Source organism: Argiope bruennichi, chromosome 3 (genome assembly GCF_947563725.1).
Source record: "Argiope bruennichi chromosome 3, qqArgBrue1.1, whole genome shotgun sequence".
In the NCBI taxonomy this organism is placed as follows: domain Eukaryota; kingdom Metazoa; phylum Arthropoda; class Arachnida; order Araneae; family Araneidae; genus Argiope; species Argiope bruennichi.
The window spans coordinates 132922941-132941513 of NC_079153.1; the positions used below are offsets into that span (position 1 = coordinate 132922941).

At 30.0% G+C, this 18573-nt stretch overlaps 1 protein-coding gene across 3 annotated transcripts in view; it reads left to right on the forward strand.

Moving 5' to 3' along the window:
* Positions 1–18015, forward strand: part of LOC129963969 (dachshund homolog 2-like) — a 261367-nt gene extending 243352 nt beyond the window's left edge. For all 3 annotated transcript variants that reach the window (XM_056078605.1, XM_056078607.1, XM_056078606.1), the window contains one exon: positions 16037–18015. In XM_056078605.1, coding sequence (XP_055934580.1) covers positions 16037–16056 — 20 coding nt within the window. In that variant the 3' untranslated portion in view covers positions 16057–18015. The remainder of the gene's footprint in view (positions 1–16036) is intronic.
* The last annotated feature ends 558 nt before the right edge of the window (positions 18016–18573 follow it).

An 18573-nucleotide genomic window follows, 5' to 3' on the forward strand; every position in this document is an offset into this window, starting at 1 on the left:
GCTAATTTTTACTCTATGCCATAAATGTTTCTTTCCTCTGAGATTTTAGCATTTTGTTAACGGTCTAAAGAGAAAGACGATAGCCATTTCTGATTGATATTTTAGAATTTAAAACAGTGTTTTTCATTAAAAAAATATTGCAATCGTTGCGATAAGTTTTTCATTTTGCAAAATTATAAATTTTTAATTCTTTGTCGAATTTTGATTTAATTTGCAATGTCCATGGGTTAAGGGATTCACGATAAAGAGAAAGTATGTTCGTCAAAGTGAGCTAGAGCAACTGAAGTAGGTCTAATTTAGCTCTTAGATATAGATGCAAGTTAGTTCTTTTAAAATGAAGTATCATGAAGGAAACTGGTCCCCATTTATGTTCTGTTGGGAAAAATTCTGTGTAAACGTTCATATGTTGAATTGGTCACAAGTACACATCAGTCTACCAGTTTTCGCATAACATGTTTTAAGTTCTGTAATACAGAACTCATTGGCTTCTTTTTTCGACTCATGTACCTCAAATATAGCATGTCTTAATCCATAAGGCCATCATAGAAATTATTTAACATTAGTAGCTATGGTGGGATGGAAAACATTATGAGTGGATCCCTGTTACATAAATGCAAAATCAAATTGAAGAAAGCTATATTTCTTTGGAACTTCGAAATCGTAACATCTGGGGCAGCTCTACTACGGGTTTCAGTTTCCAATTGAAATGCTTTATTTTTTATTTACGCAAACTTCAGCTATTGTTTTTTAATAATAACTTCGTGATATCGTTGTATCTCTACCTTGAATGTGTAAGATAAATGATGAGATTCGATAAAAAAAATTGTAGTTGATAAGTTTTTATCAGCTAGATTTTAAATGTAATTTGGTAAATCACCAGCTCTTTTTTTAAATTTTTTTTTTCAAAAAGGCGCAATTTTCTTTTTAGTTTCTGTGGTTTAACATCTTACAAGCATAAAGCAAAACTAAGAATTCAATTATTATTACAATCAAGAATCTATAAAATAATTCATATGAAATATTTTGAATTTTAAATGACGGAATTTTAAAATTTTGCAATTCCAAATTTCCAACTAATACTTTTGCTTTGCAATTTATTCAAAAAAACTTTTCGAATAAAAGTCCTAGACTGACAAAATAAAATATAACTTGTAAATCAGTAAATGCTCTAATATATTTCATTTATACGCAATGATGAAGCTTCTTACAAGAATATCAACGAGAATATTGGATGGGTTACTCCTTTAGATTCAATTAAATATTTCATTCCTTATTTAGACTTCTTATTTCATTCCATAATAAGAAATTTTTTACAATTACTTATTCAAGATTATATTTAAAAAGACTGAAAGTCAAGGTGGGCAAAGTGGGATTGAATGGAACGAGCTTTATTAAAATAAGATAGAAGAACAACATAGAGTTCACAATCCCCCTAATATATGCAGATCTTGCTAAATTGCAACAATGTCAATCCATGACAGCCTGATAGAAGACAATTGGCCTTAAACTTCACCCCCGAGCAAGAACGACATGGGCAATGAAAGGCCCATCCGCCCTCAACAAAGGTGCGTCTTGACGTGCCGCACCACCAGCTTTCGCACGCAATTCATATGCTGACAGTGTCTTGCAGCATTTATCCCATCACATCACACGCTTGCCATCATTCTGACGCCCGATCCCTGTACAACAAAAGCTCATTAATCATATCACTCATCCACTACGTCAACAAGAGGTGCGATGTGAAGGGGAAAGTGTTAAAGGACAATTGTGGGACAGCAGGCTCAACAGCTTAGACTCCTGTGGTACAGACCAGTTTTGGCATTTCGATAAAGACAAGCCATGTTCACTGACTAGGAAGACTTAAAAACATTTAAAAAAAAAAGAAAGATTCACATTAATAATATTCATATTCACATTGATAAGAGTATTGTCTTAATCTTAGATATGTGCTTCTGTAATAGTCGTTTTTCGAGCCATCGAATGAATATTGGAATTTTGCTACACATCATATGGGGGGGGTGAATAAAAAAGCTTGAAAAACTTTTTATTAAAGCTAAAATAAGACAAGATGAACTCTGCTTATGAAAAAATAAGATGTAACAGTTGTACTTAAGTTGTAAATCAAATGGTTTCAAAATTAGTTATAAAAAAAATCCCAAAATTCCTTGGAAGGAGGGAGAGAGATAGAGAGTTATAACAAATGAACAAAAATATCGTTTAGTCTAATTTAATTGATTTAAATCAACACATAAAGGATCGGTCACCTTTTAAATCATCAGCAGGAACCGGAGTGCGAATAAAGTAAATAGCAGAGATTCGAAATGTGAAAAATAGTCCAAATTTAAAAACAATGTTCTATGAATTTATTCTTAAATTCTTTAAAATACTAAAATTGTTTGAAACCATTCAAAATGCTCTACCGACACAAAATAAAAGTTGAATAATTGAATATCTTTTAAAAAAAGTCAGGAGTTATTCAATTACGTATCTATTCTCATCTGCACAGCTTTTACAACTATTCGGTGTTTTATTATATGTCAATAATTCGTGAGTAGGGTAATAATATTAACTCTTGAGCTCTATTTACTTATGTAGAATAGATGATAAACTTTTCCCGATTTTCATATTATTATGAGACTATGTTAGTATGAAGGCAATTATATTTAATAAGATTAACAAAATAGTGGAATAAATAATTAATAATAATAATAAATATACTCGGAAAGATTATTCGAGTTGTCGTATGTATTGTGGGATATTATTATTAGGTAAACATAAATAAGATTTCTGGAATATTAAATTTAATAAAATGGTTTAGAATATGACATGTAGGCTGTAATCAACTAGAATTATCGATTTGTTAAAAAAATTAATGGCAAGTAATGTATAGGACAAGCGTCAAATTTTTGATTAGCTTATTTATATCAATTGAGTTAAGATCATAATCATCAAAATAGGGAAAAATCTTATTGAAATAATTCAACATTCTTTTTATTGGCTGAATCATGATCTATAAATCTTCAAAGTCCACAATAAATTAAGAAATTACAAGACATAGAGACACGCACGAGAGAATAAGGTACACGTAAAACATGTACCAAAGAAAATAAATATTTATTGATTGATAAGATATGCATAAAATAAAAGTCAAATTTTGGACTTGCTTATTTACAGTAATTTCATTAATATCATAACAGAGGATCATCAAGACAAAAATAGGATTTAGTGAAATAAATTCAATGTTCTTTGAATCAATAAATTAAGAAATCACAAGAAAAGACACAACGACAGGACAAAATAAGGTACTCATAAGACAAGTACCTAAGATCATAAATATTTATTTCAACTCGTTACTATTATAAGAATTTAAAAATATAGAAAATAACATTTACATGAATTATGTTCTTCTCAAGTGATCTTCCAGCTTTAAGTAATTTTCTTAAAGTTTCATAATCACAGAAGCTTTGCATTAATATTTTTTTCGATAAATTCAAACACCCCCATTGAAAGCAAAAGCATAATGATTTTTTAAAAAACTGTAAAACATCATATGTGTTCATATAAATCGAAATTTCCGCAATCTCTCTCTTAACAGTCCATTACCGGCGTGGGTTTGATATTAAAATTTTAATGTATACTTTTTAATAATAATAAAAAAAAAAGAAATTCAAATTTCTTTTCCATCCATAGATCGACGGTAAAAACTCTCTTCCTTCGCCGAAAACTAAAAGAAATCAGATAAAACTTCTTTTCACTTCTTTCATTCAAGAAAAAAAAGTGAAAGAAGAGTAAATAAAGAAGGCAAGTCGCAATAATGATAAAATGAAAAGCAAGCGGCAGCTTTCTTCCGAACTTCTATATCTACATCGATTCCGTAGCACATTAAGAATCGGCAATGAGTTTGCAAAATTTCATCAGCAGAAAAATTGCTTAATGTTCCGTATTACCCGTTTTCTTTCCGAGTATACCGCATACTACTAATGACAGTTCCTTCTTCAAGTAACGAGGGAATCGACAATTCAGTCGCGGCGGCTGTGAAACCTCTGATACGTCACTAACTCAGCACCCAACCCCCCTCCCATTTCAATCTCAACCCCTTTTCTGTTTGCTATTGTTATTATTGTGATTTTTTTCCCCTTCATTCTTTTATTTCTCTGAGAATGTTGCATATTTGCTGCTACTCAAATTACTTTTCTAGTGCAGAAGTCTCGGTTTCAATTTGGTATTAATATCTTCCAATGGAAAGGAGGGAGGGGGAAAAGTTTCATTATTTAACGGCAGATGTCATAGAAAATGTTCTTGATGATAGATGACAAGATGCATTCTTGCAACGAAATTTATAGCGAGGCTCTCCAGATTTTATCAGAGTTTAATTTGTATTCAGTTTTGGAGTAATTTACGATAGTTTATCATTGCACGAAATAAATTCTAAAATGAAATAATAATTTAACATTTTTTTCATGGAAATTATTACTTTTCATATTTATAGTAACTAGGAACTTTCTCTTTAATTTATTTAAATTCAGCAATTTCTTATGAAGGTGTATAAGTGTGTGAAGAATTAATAGCTCCCTGGTTATAATATTTTTTTCACATCTTCCCCATACTCGGCTTTCAAAAATGAAATAAATTGACTAATATTTTGTACCAAAATTGATGTATTGGGGAGGTAATAATTACTATCCTAGTTTTGCTCATTCCATTGTTTCTGTCCTAGTTTGAGATTTGTTTGTGAAAAATAGAGAAAATGCCTTTCCTGATTGCTGGTCAAAAGGAATAAACTATTTCTGCATTTTACCTCTCATTTATGTGTATTCGATACTTCACTCAGTAAGAGTTTGCAAAATTATATATTTTGGGCCTAAAATACACGATAATAAAAAAAAGTGTTATATATCCCAGAAACAAAATAGGCTATTTAAAATAAGTTTTCTTTCTAGATATTGTGTGTCTGAGAGCGTTACATCGATATATATTATATATATATATATATATATATATATTCATTATCGTAATTATTGCTTAGGCATAAAAATTCATTTGTCATTTAATATTCTTTAAGGGAAAATAAATAATTATTTAGCTGTATAAAATCATCATGTCGGAGATATCTAGCAAGATATATTTGCCAATCCTAATCATAAACACATAACAATACAAAAAGATTTTGTGTCTTGAGATTGATATATGTTACATTTTACAAAAACTAATATTTCGTCTTTCTGTTGTTATTAAAATGCAAAGAAATTTAGAGAATATTTCAAAGGTAAAATTTTAAAGGAAAATTTACATTTTTTTTTCTTTTTTTGCTAATAAAAGTACAACTTTCATGCCTCTTATTCTAAAAGCATTTTTTTTTCACAATATAATTTTTTCACGCCTCTTTTTTTTTTTTTTTTTTTTTTTTTTTTAACATAAATCCTTGAAGTGGCATGCTGACGCACCAAGATAAAAATTTTAATTTATAATTTGATGCCGTCTTTCGAAATCTTTATTCAGAGAAGTTGTCTCTTTAGAACAGATCATGGTGATACATGAATATTATGTAACTCAAGGTTAACAAGTACCGGGCAGCAAAAAATATACATAAACAAGTATCCAGCAATAAATTTAAAACTCATATCAACTCGTACGCTTCGATATTTATAGCACTATTTTCTTCTTCATTTTTTCTTTCTCATCTTTCTTCCTATTTTGTTTCGCTTTTTTCTTAAAGAAATCTCTCCTGAAACGGGCGTCCCAGTTTAGAGAAAGGGGACGAATCGAAAACGTGAAAAAAAGAACAAAAATGCACCTGAATGAAAGGCCCCGCTACCCTCTCTTTTACTCGTCTCTTTTTCTTTTGCGCGTAACACTTGTCGCCTGAAGCGAATAATCTATCAGAAAAGAAAACTCAACACATTGAGAAGCAGTCCACTTTTTCACCCTTGACAAGCTTTGAGTCAAAAGACCCTATATTCAAATTACCCCCACCATGTGATGAATGTAATAAGTTCTCACTTCCTGTGAACCCTTTAGGTACTTCCGGTTCACCACAATAGTGTCCCGTTCTCAAAACGAACCCCCCCCCCTTTTTAGCTCTGGGCAGTAGGGAGGGCGCCTAAGACATGCAAGGTAACGTTTTGATGTGTTTTTTTAATACATGTAAAGCAATTTTTCTTGGCCGCTATCAGAACGTAAACGTTGGACAGCCAGTCTATCTTGGCGCTTTACAATCTCTTACTATATGGATGTATATGTAGTGTGAAAACGACGTTTTATACTTTTTTTTTCTATTTGGTTTTCATTGCTATAGGGGGGTTAAAGGCACTGTGCGCCTCTATCTGAGCGAGAAAAATATATCCATTTTTTATATAAAAATTTTGTACTTTTTTTCATTCCCCCCTTCCCTTTTCTTTTGAAAAGCAGCGTCAAAAAAGTAGATGTCAGGTTAGGGTATACAGGAAAGTTTGATGTTTCATGTTTACATAAGGTTTGGCCTCGCGTCGTTTCATTTATATATACTTTTTTTTTAAGTATCCATCTATCCATATATTTATATAGGAAAGGGAGGAGAGGTTCCCGCTTTCTCAGAGACTATTACTCATGCATGCTTTGTCGGCAAAAACGATTCGTGGGCTATTTAGGGCGCACGCCTGTGTCGCATTTACGTGATTTACACGCCCCTGGATTTTTCTTCTAAATGTTCGTATTTTCAAATAGCCCCTTTTTATGGGAGATCTAATAGCGTGGCATCTATGTATGAAGGCAGAACGACAAAGAAAAGATTGAAATAACCGTGAAAACTTTCCACACCTTAAACGAAACACGCTTCTTTTCGTGGTGGTACTTAAAGTGTACAGTGGCGAAAATGCATGCAATCGAATGTCATTTCCGTTCAGAATCAATGATGTTTTTTCTTCTTCTTTTTTTAAAATCAAGAATTCTTATATATCTTTTTTTTTATTATTATTTTTAGAAAAGGCTCTATATATCTAAATATGTTTTTATAGAAGCGTGCTTCCATTTTTACACTAATTCTTGTCTATGCATGCTTTTATCATATTAAATCGTTATATAAATCGATATGGATTTCTTTAATTATAGAGTTGAATAAATAATAATTTTAACAATTATTAACGTCGAATGAAAATATAAATAAATAATAATAAATTTAGTCTGAATTTATTCAGAAATACAATATTGGGTTTTTCTCTATAAAATTATGAATTCAAGTTTGTATTATTACTTTTGTTACCATTTATTATGTAACATCATCTTTTATGCCGAGAAGAATTTCTTATCTATTCTACTTTAAAGATAATCGGAAGTTTAGTCATCTAATCTCTTTAATAAAAAAAGAATATTCGCGGCATTATTTTACTTGCAACAAATGAATACTGGAAAAATATCAAAAGTTTAACATTCTATAGAATGATGAGAAGAGAAAAAAATAATATATAAATAGAATAATATAGAAAAATAATAAAATAATAAAATCTCTTAAAGCCTTTTCTCCTTCTCTAAATGATTTCCAATTCAGAATTCATTATTCAGAATCTGAATTTTGAAACGAAATAATACCCAAACATTTATTTATTTATTATTATTATTTTTAAAGAACTGACATAAACGTAGAAATAAAATCTATAAGAGCATTAAATACTTGAAAAAGTGCCATTATTATTTCATTTTTGTAAATTGATTTTGACCTATTTTTCTGAGAATTTAATTAATCTCCTATTTAAATGCCACAGAAGATTTTTTACATATATTTAAAACGGTTCTGATAAGGGAAAAAATACTTTGGAATAAAATATTTAAATTTAGAAATTTCGTCTTATACTTTTAAATTTATTCTTTTTTAAAAAAGTTGCATGTAAACAAACTGTGCATTGAAACATTTTTTTTTTTTTTTTTTTTTTTTTGCGTTTTTGAAAGATAATTTTTTTTTCATAATTCAAAAATTTTGGGAAATGTATGGTACTAAAATTTTTAAGTGCATAATAAGCATTATTAATTGGAAATAAGAAAATAGTCAATCATTTCTTCTACATGGAAAAAAAGACGAACCAAACGAATGCCCAAATAAAGCACGTATTATTTCAAATATTTTTAAACTGAAATCTGACTTTTAAACTGAAATCTTTAAATACATCTGTAGCAGCAATTAGTAAAATAATAAACCAAGATTTAGAACTTAGGAAATCCAGAAAAATAATTTTCAATAATTTTCACCAGCTTTCGCAGAAGCATGTGGTTAAACACAGACCCGTTTGTAGAATCTGATTGAAAACTATTTAACAGCAGATAAATTAACACACATTGTGAGCTTTTGTTGTGGTCATTTACCTAAATGAGCGCCACAAAAATAGGTCTATTTGCTGTCGAAAATGAAGAGAACAAAAGTGTACTAACCTGGTTCAAACAATAAAAATAAAGTTTCAGTAAGGGCTTTATGATTGTCTTTGGGTTCCAATTGAAATGGAGAAGAATGAAAAAAAATAATATTAAAATCAACTCAACGTACTGTCAAGAGAACGTTTTACGACCGTTATTTACAAAACAGATTCAATTTCTTCATCTCAATATCTTTCAAAGATTAAAATTACATCAGGACAAAGCTACAAGACATACTTAGAAAAGTACAAGTAATTTTTTTTTTAAAAATGAAGATCAGTATAGGTCTTGTATGTCTAGGTATTATTATATATATACCTTTTAAATATATACCTACAAAGTAGCCTGATGTTTCGCCTATGAAACTATTATGTCTGTTCTGTTGAAAAAAATTCTTTCTAAGAACAAACCCACCATGATGGATCCCGGAAATTAGTAGAAGAAGAATGGAAATCAATACTGAAAATCTTACGAAAAGCTCTTCTATCCTAGAAATCACGATGCAGGCTTATAATGCAGAAAAAATTTATCAGAACGAAAATTTAAAAATATATATATATAAGTTTTTACATTTTAATCATTAGTTAAACAGCTTCGAAATCATTCTAAAATGTGTAAATACCCTCTATATTAAGAATAGGTATTGTTTCTAACCAAATATGTACTTAAAAAACAATCAAGATATTTAAGTGTGTTCCAATATTTTTGTTCTTTTAATTAATCACTTATTAGGCGTAGTTACGTATTTGAATATCAATAATTTTGTAATGTGATTTGCGAGTCAGGCATATTACATGTAAAAAAATTTCAATAGCATGCTTCACAGTAAAAAGTAAAACTGTGTGGCAGTGCAGAATTCATATGCATTTGTCCCTGATTACAGGCACAGCAAGTTCCTTACGCAAGGGAGTGACACGGCAATAAAAATGACCTGTCATAAATATTCATATTTTCGGTACATTCATCAGTGTCCGCCGAATGTCATTCCACATAGGAAGAGTTCCTCCATTCAGTTCTAGTCCTGAACAATCCCGTCACGCCCACCTACCCACTTAACACCTCTCCAAGATCATCTCTCACGACAGACATCAATATCCGGTCACTTACTGTCACGTCTCCCCCCTACAACCAAAACAGGTCATTAGACCTTTGTGCTGCCAAACTTAAAATATTGGATGTGCCACACCCTATCAAGGATCGAAAAGGGGCAAGTCCGGAAAAATAATTCCAAGTTCCGGAAAGGTCCGAACAATTAGCAATTATTTCGGTCCCTCAACACTTCACTTGGGGGCAATCCTTCATATAATCCCCCCCCCCAGGACTGCGGATCAAAAGGGCTTTTCCGCACCCCCCACCCCCTTCGTTCCTGAAAATAAATGTCGAGAAACAATGGGCTCTGACGGGAGTTTTGGGCAACAGGAGTTTGAAATGATTTGTTCGAAAAGGGATCGGAAACTAAGTGTGAGAGGAGAGGCGATCCAGCACTATTTTCCGTTTGAAGAATTCCAACTATTCTTTTATATTCTTAAAAATCCGATTCTTATAAAATTTAATTTCCTTTTTAACAATATTTTTATGTAAGTGACTTCTTGACATAATAGTGAAAAAGATATATAGCACAAAAATATTTATTTTTGAGTGTGATACGACTAACATGGATTTCTTTCTTACTCATAGAAAATGTACTTTTATGATAAAGTCTCTCAGTAGTTTTTATTAATAATTTTCATATATATGACAAATAACAGTTATTTGGAACATTTAATAATTGTATTTAAAAGATTACTTTTTTAAATACGAAAACGCATGTCAACATTCATAAAATTCATACCGAAAAACATTCAACGTGATTAAACTAAACTTGCAAAAATACAATACACTCTCTTATCCATCATTCGTTACTCTAACCCAAATGGAGGATTATGTTATTTGGTGATAAGTCATTCTTTTATGTTGAAATGTAATTCCTTTTAGTGCATTTTTTTTGTCTACTTACCATGCTCCTACTCAGTGCATGATTTGTCTACTTACCTTGCTCCTACTCAGTGTCTATTTACCATGTCCTATTGTCCATGTCCATTTATCTATTTACCATGCTCCTACTCAGTGCATGATTTGTCTATTTACCATGCTCCTACTGGATGCATGATTTGTTTATTTACCTTGCTCCTACTCGGTGCATGATTTGTGTATTTACCCTGCTCCAACTCGGTGCATGATTTGTCTATTTACCTTACTCCTACTAGGTGTATGATTTGTCTATTTGCCGTATTCCTATTCAATGCCATAGCAGTATTTTTCTCCTTAACATATTTTTGTCTCGTTTCCCAAACGTAGAAAAAACTTGCATAATTAGTGATGTATATGATACTCTGTAGTCCGGATACTCTCTAAAATCCGATAGGTATCTAGTCCCATATGTAATAGATTAGTATTAGATAATATTAACATATCTCACAATGAAATTTTTTTAAAAAAGTAGAGAAATCGATGCAATAGTTGGGGTTGAAGTCTCTTTCGAAATACTCCTATCGAAAACGAAGAGTACGGGGGGAGGGCTGTATCATTGATAATGTCTAAATCCGATCATGATCATAAAAATTTAAATGAAAAAAAATAGTGACGCAATTGGACCACTGGTTAAGATTGAGGAATTGATTCTTTGGTTTCCCAAATTAAACAATTATTCCTCTTGATATATATAAAACCACCTGAGGAGCTATAAGAACGAATTTATTGAGCTCGTATAAAATAGGAAGACCTAAAAGTAATTTTAAATTAAAAAAAGTACATTTGAAACTCTTTATTAGAATTCTTTTTTTAAAATTTGATTTTCTAAAATCATTATTGAATTAATAAATAGAATGATAAATGAATTTAAGCAATCATATATGATTTTAAAAAAAGCTTTTTATAATACTTATCTTCCTAAGATTACCAAGAATGATTTATAAATTTCAGAATGTTTTTCTACTGGTTTTTGATCTGTCCAAGAAAATGTAGGAGAAAAAGCATTGGTTATGTTAAAAAAAAATTTATTTTATAATGAATAAAAGGCACGACAACAAGTCAATGTCAATATTTTACAACATACATCACCAGGCAGAAGCAGTTTTAATTTAAGCATCTTCCCCTAACGGCCGACTTCTAAGGCGTTTAATTAAGTATTCGTATTAATATTCCAGAAGGCTTGCTTTGCTTTTCCATAGCATTTTACTGCAGTTGGAGTGTGATAGATTACATTGACAAGTTACATACTGAATTAGCAGCCGGTAACATTCGCTGCCCATTCCGAAGATAAAACGGCTACCTAGATTAGTGAAAGCGGATTTAACGTCGCTCATATATCAGATAAAAGCATCGAAAAATAGTCTCCATTTCTCAGCCCCTTTTATAGCCTTTTTCCGAGTCCATAAATTCTCGCATTGTTTCCGGACAAGCAGCTGTCCGGACTGGGCACGAATCCGGGTGAAAATTAAAAATAGCCTAACTTGTCATATTTCTTTAGACTTGTGGTGCGTTTCGTTCTTCCTTGGCATTGTTGTTACAAAGGACTCATTTCGTTCTTTTAGTTTCTGATCTGTCTGAGGAAGAGAGTATACATAGAGAGGTGTATTGGTTTCTGTTAAAAAAGAGTCGACTATTCAATTTACAAAGATGTGTTCTTAAGCTAATACTAAGATCGTTATATTAATTTGAACTTTCTCTTTGAATTTAGCTTTTGCTGGTGAATTGCTATTGTGTATAATCTGAAATAAAAGAGTAATTTATACAAAATTATTTTCAGACCTTATTCACATTTTGAGACAGTTATTCTTACAAAACGCATCGGCAATTATATATATATATATATATATATATATATATATATATATATATATATATATATATATATATATATATATATATTATATTTGAAATTTCCAAAATTAATTTTTTAATCTAAATTTTATATGTGTTCCAAAGTTTATTTATCTTATTCTTTGTGTTTCATAATCATCATGCGCCTTTGTACTCGGATCGCCGAACAGACAAACTTCCTTTAAAGTGATTTTGTTCAAAATTTGTAGGAAATCTATAAAGTAAATCTTTAATTAGATCTAGTAAAGATCATAACCAAAAAATCAGATTAGTTCAAAACATTGTTGAATTATCGTCTTCACAGATAGACAATCGTAATTGCAAAAATATCTTTTTCAGATTCAAGATTGTCTGGAATATTGAGATTCGTCAAAACCTCAAATTTGAATTTTTTTTTTTTTTTTTTTACAATTACAATACTTTCTGTTCATATGCTTCGTATACAAAAAAAAAATAAGAATGTGTGTCTATCAACCATGCTATTCAATGATGACTACTAAATGCTGAAAAAATCGCATTTCACTCCGGGATTCCTTTACCCCCATAAAGCCACTAGCCCCCATAGCCAAACTTCAGGTCAAAAAAAAATAAAAAAAAATGGCCGGGTTGTTACAATGGGCAAATTTTCATCTTTTTGCTTATCTTTCCAACAAGGAAAGCGTGCACTTATTCATTCCATTAAAAAACGGTGAAGACAAGATTGGAGGAGATAAATTGTGCAAGGAAATACTAAAACTGAAACGCTATTATAGATTTTATCTTCTTGATTGGAATACAATAACAATCGAATACAATTAAATATGTGAATTATTAGTCTGAGCAGTGGTACTATTCTTTCTGGGCATTAGACGTTAATGAAATACGATACATTACTGCTTATTTGACTTAACAGGAAATGAAAGCGGCAATTTCTACAATTTCAAGTGTCAGATGTTGGCAATAAAAAGATAAGAAAAACGGAAAACGATTGCAAATCTTTTGAAACATTGAAAAACGATGTCGCATTCTTGATTTGATCCATAAGGAAAAAATATTTAGTTGTTTTGTTGTCATTTCTCCAATTTCAAGTGTCAACTCTTCATTTTAAAAGGATGGGTATGAATGAATTGAGGAAATGTTTTACATTCGCACAATTATTTTGCTTTAAAAGATATAAAAATAGTGATTTATAGTTGAGGAAAATTTAATTCACCAAACTAAATTTGATGCTCAATTTAAGCACTTAAAATTCAGTATAAATACCAATCCGTCACGTTTCCAGTGTGATTTGGCCAAGTCTAAATTGCGTTTGTAATTTCGGATACTGATTTATGAACTGTCATGAGGTTTGTTTTATGTCTTGTGTTCAATAATAAAATGATTTTACAAAAAATAAAACTGTATTGTTCCAAGACAGAAAAATAAAAGGAAAGGTCATCTGTATTTTGTTTTAACAGAAAGAACAATAAAACTTTTAACTCAACTTGACATTTGTATTGATGTTAAAGATAATTTTGTCCATTATACAAACATCTGACTAGTATACACATGTCATTACTTATCTATCGTACATTTTATGCTAGAAATTTCCTTTCTTATGTAAAATTTAATTTCCATTAAGGATTTAATGGTCAGAAAAAATAATTGATACTTTTCTGTAAAGTTTTAGCAATGAATTTTGAATATATTTCAGTACACAGCGCTTCTGCTATGTACAGAAGTTGCATTTATTTTTAATAATAATTTATATGGAATTTTATTATAAACAATAATTTAATAAAAACTTATATGAAAATGCATTTCAATTTTTAATAATAATTTAAAGATCACTATTAACAAAAGTAGAAATCATTTGATTAATCTTTAAGTATATATTTAACATAGTGTATAAGCCATGCCATTTTATAACCGTATACTAAGGAGTCATACAATTTTTTTTCGTGTGGTCTTTTATGGAAATAACTCCATTCGAAGAACCATCAAAATCGGCAAATAAACATAAAAAATATATAAAAAATTAACCTATAGTAAACAGTAAGGCTTACAATTTATCCAAAAAATTACTTATTTTTAAATGTTAAAAAAAATTTGTTCAAATTGTTCAAAATTGTTCAAAAATTGTTCACGATTGAAAACACCAAAAATGAATGAATAAATTTAATGTTTATCATCAGTTAATCGTTTTTGCTTTCCTCATTTTGTCTACATTTTTGTAAATTTGAAATTTAAATAATTAAAGTAAACATATTGTCATCTCCATATCTCATAGTTTACTTCATGTGTTAATGGCTTCAATTTGCTGTCTCTTTTAGAAGAATGATTTTTTCTAAAACTAGATTTGCACATTGTATTCCGTTAATAAATATACAAAGCAAGTTTCCAATCAGGACGTTAGCGAAACCTCGAATTCGATTAATTTAAATATAATTAATTATACTTAAAATGTGTTTGGTGCATTTCGAAAACCTTCGACCCGAAAACAATTGTTGAAGAATTGTTCTTTTATGAATTATGCAGAATTATCTAGAATTACCTTACAACATAGGCTTTTATGAAATTAATTAATAAAATTCCCAACAACAACTATCATGAAATTAATAATTTTTGTTGAACTTATTGCACATTGACCATAACAAGAGTCAAAGCAGATGTTGTTTCATTTAAGCTCTATTCAACCTCAACAAAAATTTCATCTAACTCAATGAATGGTAATCCACTGCATATGATTATGCGTAATCTAATGGACAGAAAATTCATCTCTCCGTTAAGATGTGTAATTTAATCAAATTTCGTCCCGCTCTAATTGGATGGGGTTTTTCATCCCGGTCGCGTAGGTAAAGCTGAAAGATTGTCCGATTCAACAGACCTTTTAGCAATAATTTAATTGCATTTCTACTTCGATTGCGTCTCTTCGGTGTTTATGGGGAATTTCGGCAAGTGGGGGAATTTTCTTGGAAAACTTTGATTCAGGGGCGCTGTATTATTGTTATAAGAAAGTTATATTTTGAGAAAATTTTTCAATTAGTTTGTCCTTAAGGATTTATTAATATTGTTTCTAATCATTACTTCGTAAAAACTAATCATGTGAAATAAATAAAATCGGTGTCTTAAGTTTGTATTTAATAAGCGTTAAATCTAAGCATTGTGGTAAGGTACTTATTAAGGCTTTGGATACTTATTAAGCTATTACATTAGACTGTATTAGAAGGGCTTTATCTTTAATATCTATTTATGCAGCAGAAATTAAATTATCTTGTTTGCGTTTTCTTTTCAAAATTGTAAAAGCGTTAAGATATTGTATTTATCATTTATTATTTTGTACAAATTTCGTTTCGATTTCGTTTTTAAAACTTAAAATGTAATTTGTACAAATTACATTTTAAGACTTCTGCCGATTATTTATGGTTATTTTGATAATATCGTATGTCAATAAATCAATATTTGAATCAGAATTATATGCAAAACACTTTTGTATAATATATAGAACGATTGGTTGAGTTTCAATATCTGTCTCTTGATTAATTTATCTTGCTACATTTTAATTAGCTAATTTTATAAACATTTATATAAGTTTCAAACATTTACTTACTATTTAACAATTCTAAATAAATGTGGTTTAATAATATCCAAATAAATAATGATAAGAATTCAGAATATCTGCATTTGATATGAGCTACCTCTTTAAAATCACTGTTCAATGTATCTTATTATTTCATAATTTGTGCCATTTCAATCAGCAAAAAATGAAATTGTTATCTACGTTTATATACTGCTTAAAAATTCATAAGTATTTATTATACTTCTTTCTTCATTATAGATTGCCCGATGTCTGTATAAACTACACAGCCCGTTACGTTATACCACAAATATTCATCATCATTATTAGCTGGTGCCGACTGAAGTGCCATCTGGTGGACATGAACTTTATTGAATGAAGAGGACAATTTTAATATGGAGAACATATCAACGATTATATATGAACTAGTATCTCCATAAATCTGAGTCAAAGAAGGCCTGTATAATTCACCAAGGGGAAACCCCCTGTTTGAACTTCTTGAAACCCCGTGCATATCGATAGTGAAGGAAAGAGAAACTGATACAAAAACTTGTAAAGAATGAAGAAATGATTACGAATGGCGGTTGTATTCAACACTAATCAGCTGTGGTAAAAGTGAACATTAAGAGGACTATTCAGACATGTTCAATAGCCTCAACGCATTTCTATGCCACTGGGTGTTGATGTTCAAGAAGTGTGCTAAGATTAAAGCGTAGCGTTCAAGGAAAAAAAAAGAAAGAAAGAAAGAAGAAAGGAAATATGAACATTGTTGATGTGCAAGCCGCCTGTTTGTTGAAATGTTACCCGTGTTGCTTATATCATAGAAAAGACCTTTTTTAGAGAGTGTAATGCTCTGCTCACCAACCCCCTAACTTTCATTAGTGTGAAAAGACTGTTATTATTATTACTGTAACACTTATCACTTGCCAGTTTGACGTACGAAATTTTCGACCCACTGTAGTAGGTCTTGATTAGTGATCTTAACACAAGGAGAGTTTGGGATTTTTTTTTTTTATCTACCAAGCTGATGTATTATTTAAAACGGCACATGCCTCACTTTATAACTGCTGTTATGCAATCATGAACGAGATGCTTTTGATCCTCGATATAGCGTCATCCATTTTTTTTTTTAGAAAAAAAAATGCAAATTAAAAAGCAACAATTCTAGACTTTTAGTCTGATATCTTGTAAGAAAATACATCATTTTTTTAATTCTACGTACTCCATCATCCATGATTTTTTAGTCACTAATTGTTTACTGGCGATTAGTGACATAAATAGACAGTGCGTGATTCAAAGCAAAAGTTATGGTAGGAATCTTAAAGATTAATCATTATCATTAATATTGAAATATTTCTTAATTAGAAATGTCTAATCATATTATATATCGTTATCTAATTTAAATTAATTAATTTTAAGTGGACTGTTGAGTTAGGAGTAATAAGAGTTCAGGGTTTACCTGCATTTTTATTTCACGCAGCCTTTTCAAAATGGATATTATTTTATAATTTTCTTAAAATTGTGTAATTCGCTCTTTAATTTCTGTTTCTTTATGACTATAAAATTGTCAGGGACTTTCTAAAGGCTTGGGCCCCTCGCATTTTGTTAGCCTTACCATCTTATGCTTACAACTCAATTGGAATTAAATAAGCTAGCCAACTGTAGAAAAAAAAAAGCCGAGAGGCTTCTATATCGAGATTCAATTGCATACTCAATATCGTCTAAATTTCATTTATGGCTCTAAAATGAATAATACTTTTGTAAGCAAATGCTTATTTAAAACAAGTATTTATTAATCAACAAAGATTTGTGTGTTGCCTATTATGAATTCTTTAAGAATTAAAAAAACTACTGTAAAAATGTTTTCTTTGTTGCGCTTCAAATATAAATTTATTTATAATTGTAAATATTGAAATGAAAATGCAATTGTAATCGTTCTCGTGTTACCCAAACTCTTTCACACAAATAAAAGATCACTAATGCTTGTTAGATGGGCAAAATGTATTTGTTCCATGGAAAAAAAAAAGATTTAAAGGAAAAAAAAAAAAGGTTGAAAAAACTAACAGCTCTGCACTGTTTACTGCCTCGTGTATTTTTTTTTTGTTTGCGTTTTGTTAATAAGTGTAGGTTCTGCTCAAATCTTTTCTGTCAGTTTTAACTTGTAGCGTTTGAAGAAAACAGTATTGTTATGCTTAATCCCATATCAATAAGTGTATCTCATAAAATTATTTGCAGCTGTGTTCATTCGTCTTTTGTGATTTATTTCTATATGTTGTATGTACTAACACAATAATAATAATTCACTGTTTTCATAACAATATGATTATCATTTGATATAAAATCACAAGAAACAACGACAAGAAATTTAAATAAATATCTTAGAATGAAGAACTTGTCATATAGACCAAACATTCACATGAGGTGAAAGATATAAAACTTATGTTACTTCAACAATATTTCAGAATGAAGAACATATCATGTAGACCAAACATTCACATGAAGCGAAAGATATATGTAAAATCTACTTTATTTCAACAATCCATCATTTGTATTTATTTGCACATTTTGCAGATACTGACAGAATACTAATTCACTGTTATTATAATAATATGATTATCATTTAACATAAAATCGTAAGATTTAACAACAAGAAATTTAAATAATATCTTAGAATGAAGAACATGCCATTTAGACCAAAGATTTACATTAGGCGAAATATATAAAACCCACGTTACTTCAACAATATTTCAGTATTAAAAATATGTCATATAGACCAAACATTCACATGAGGCGAAAAA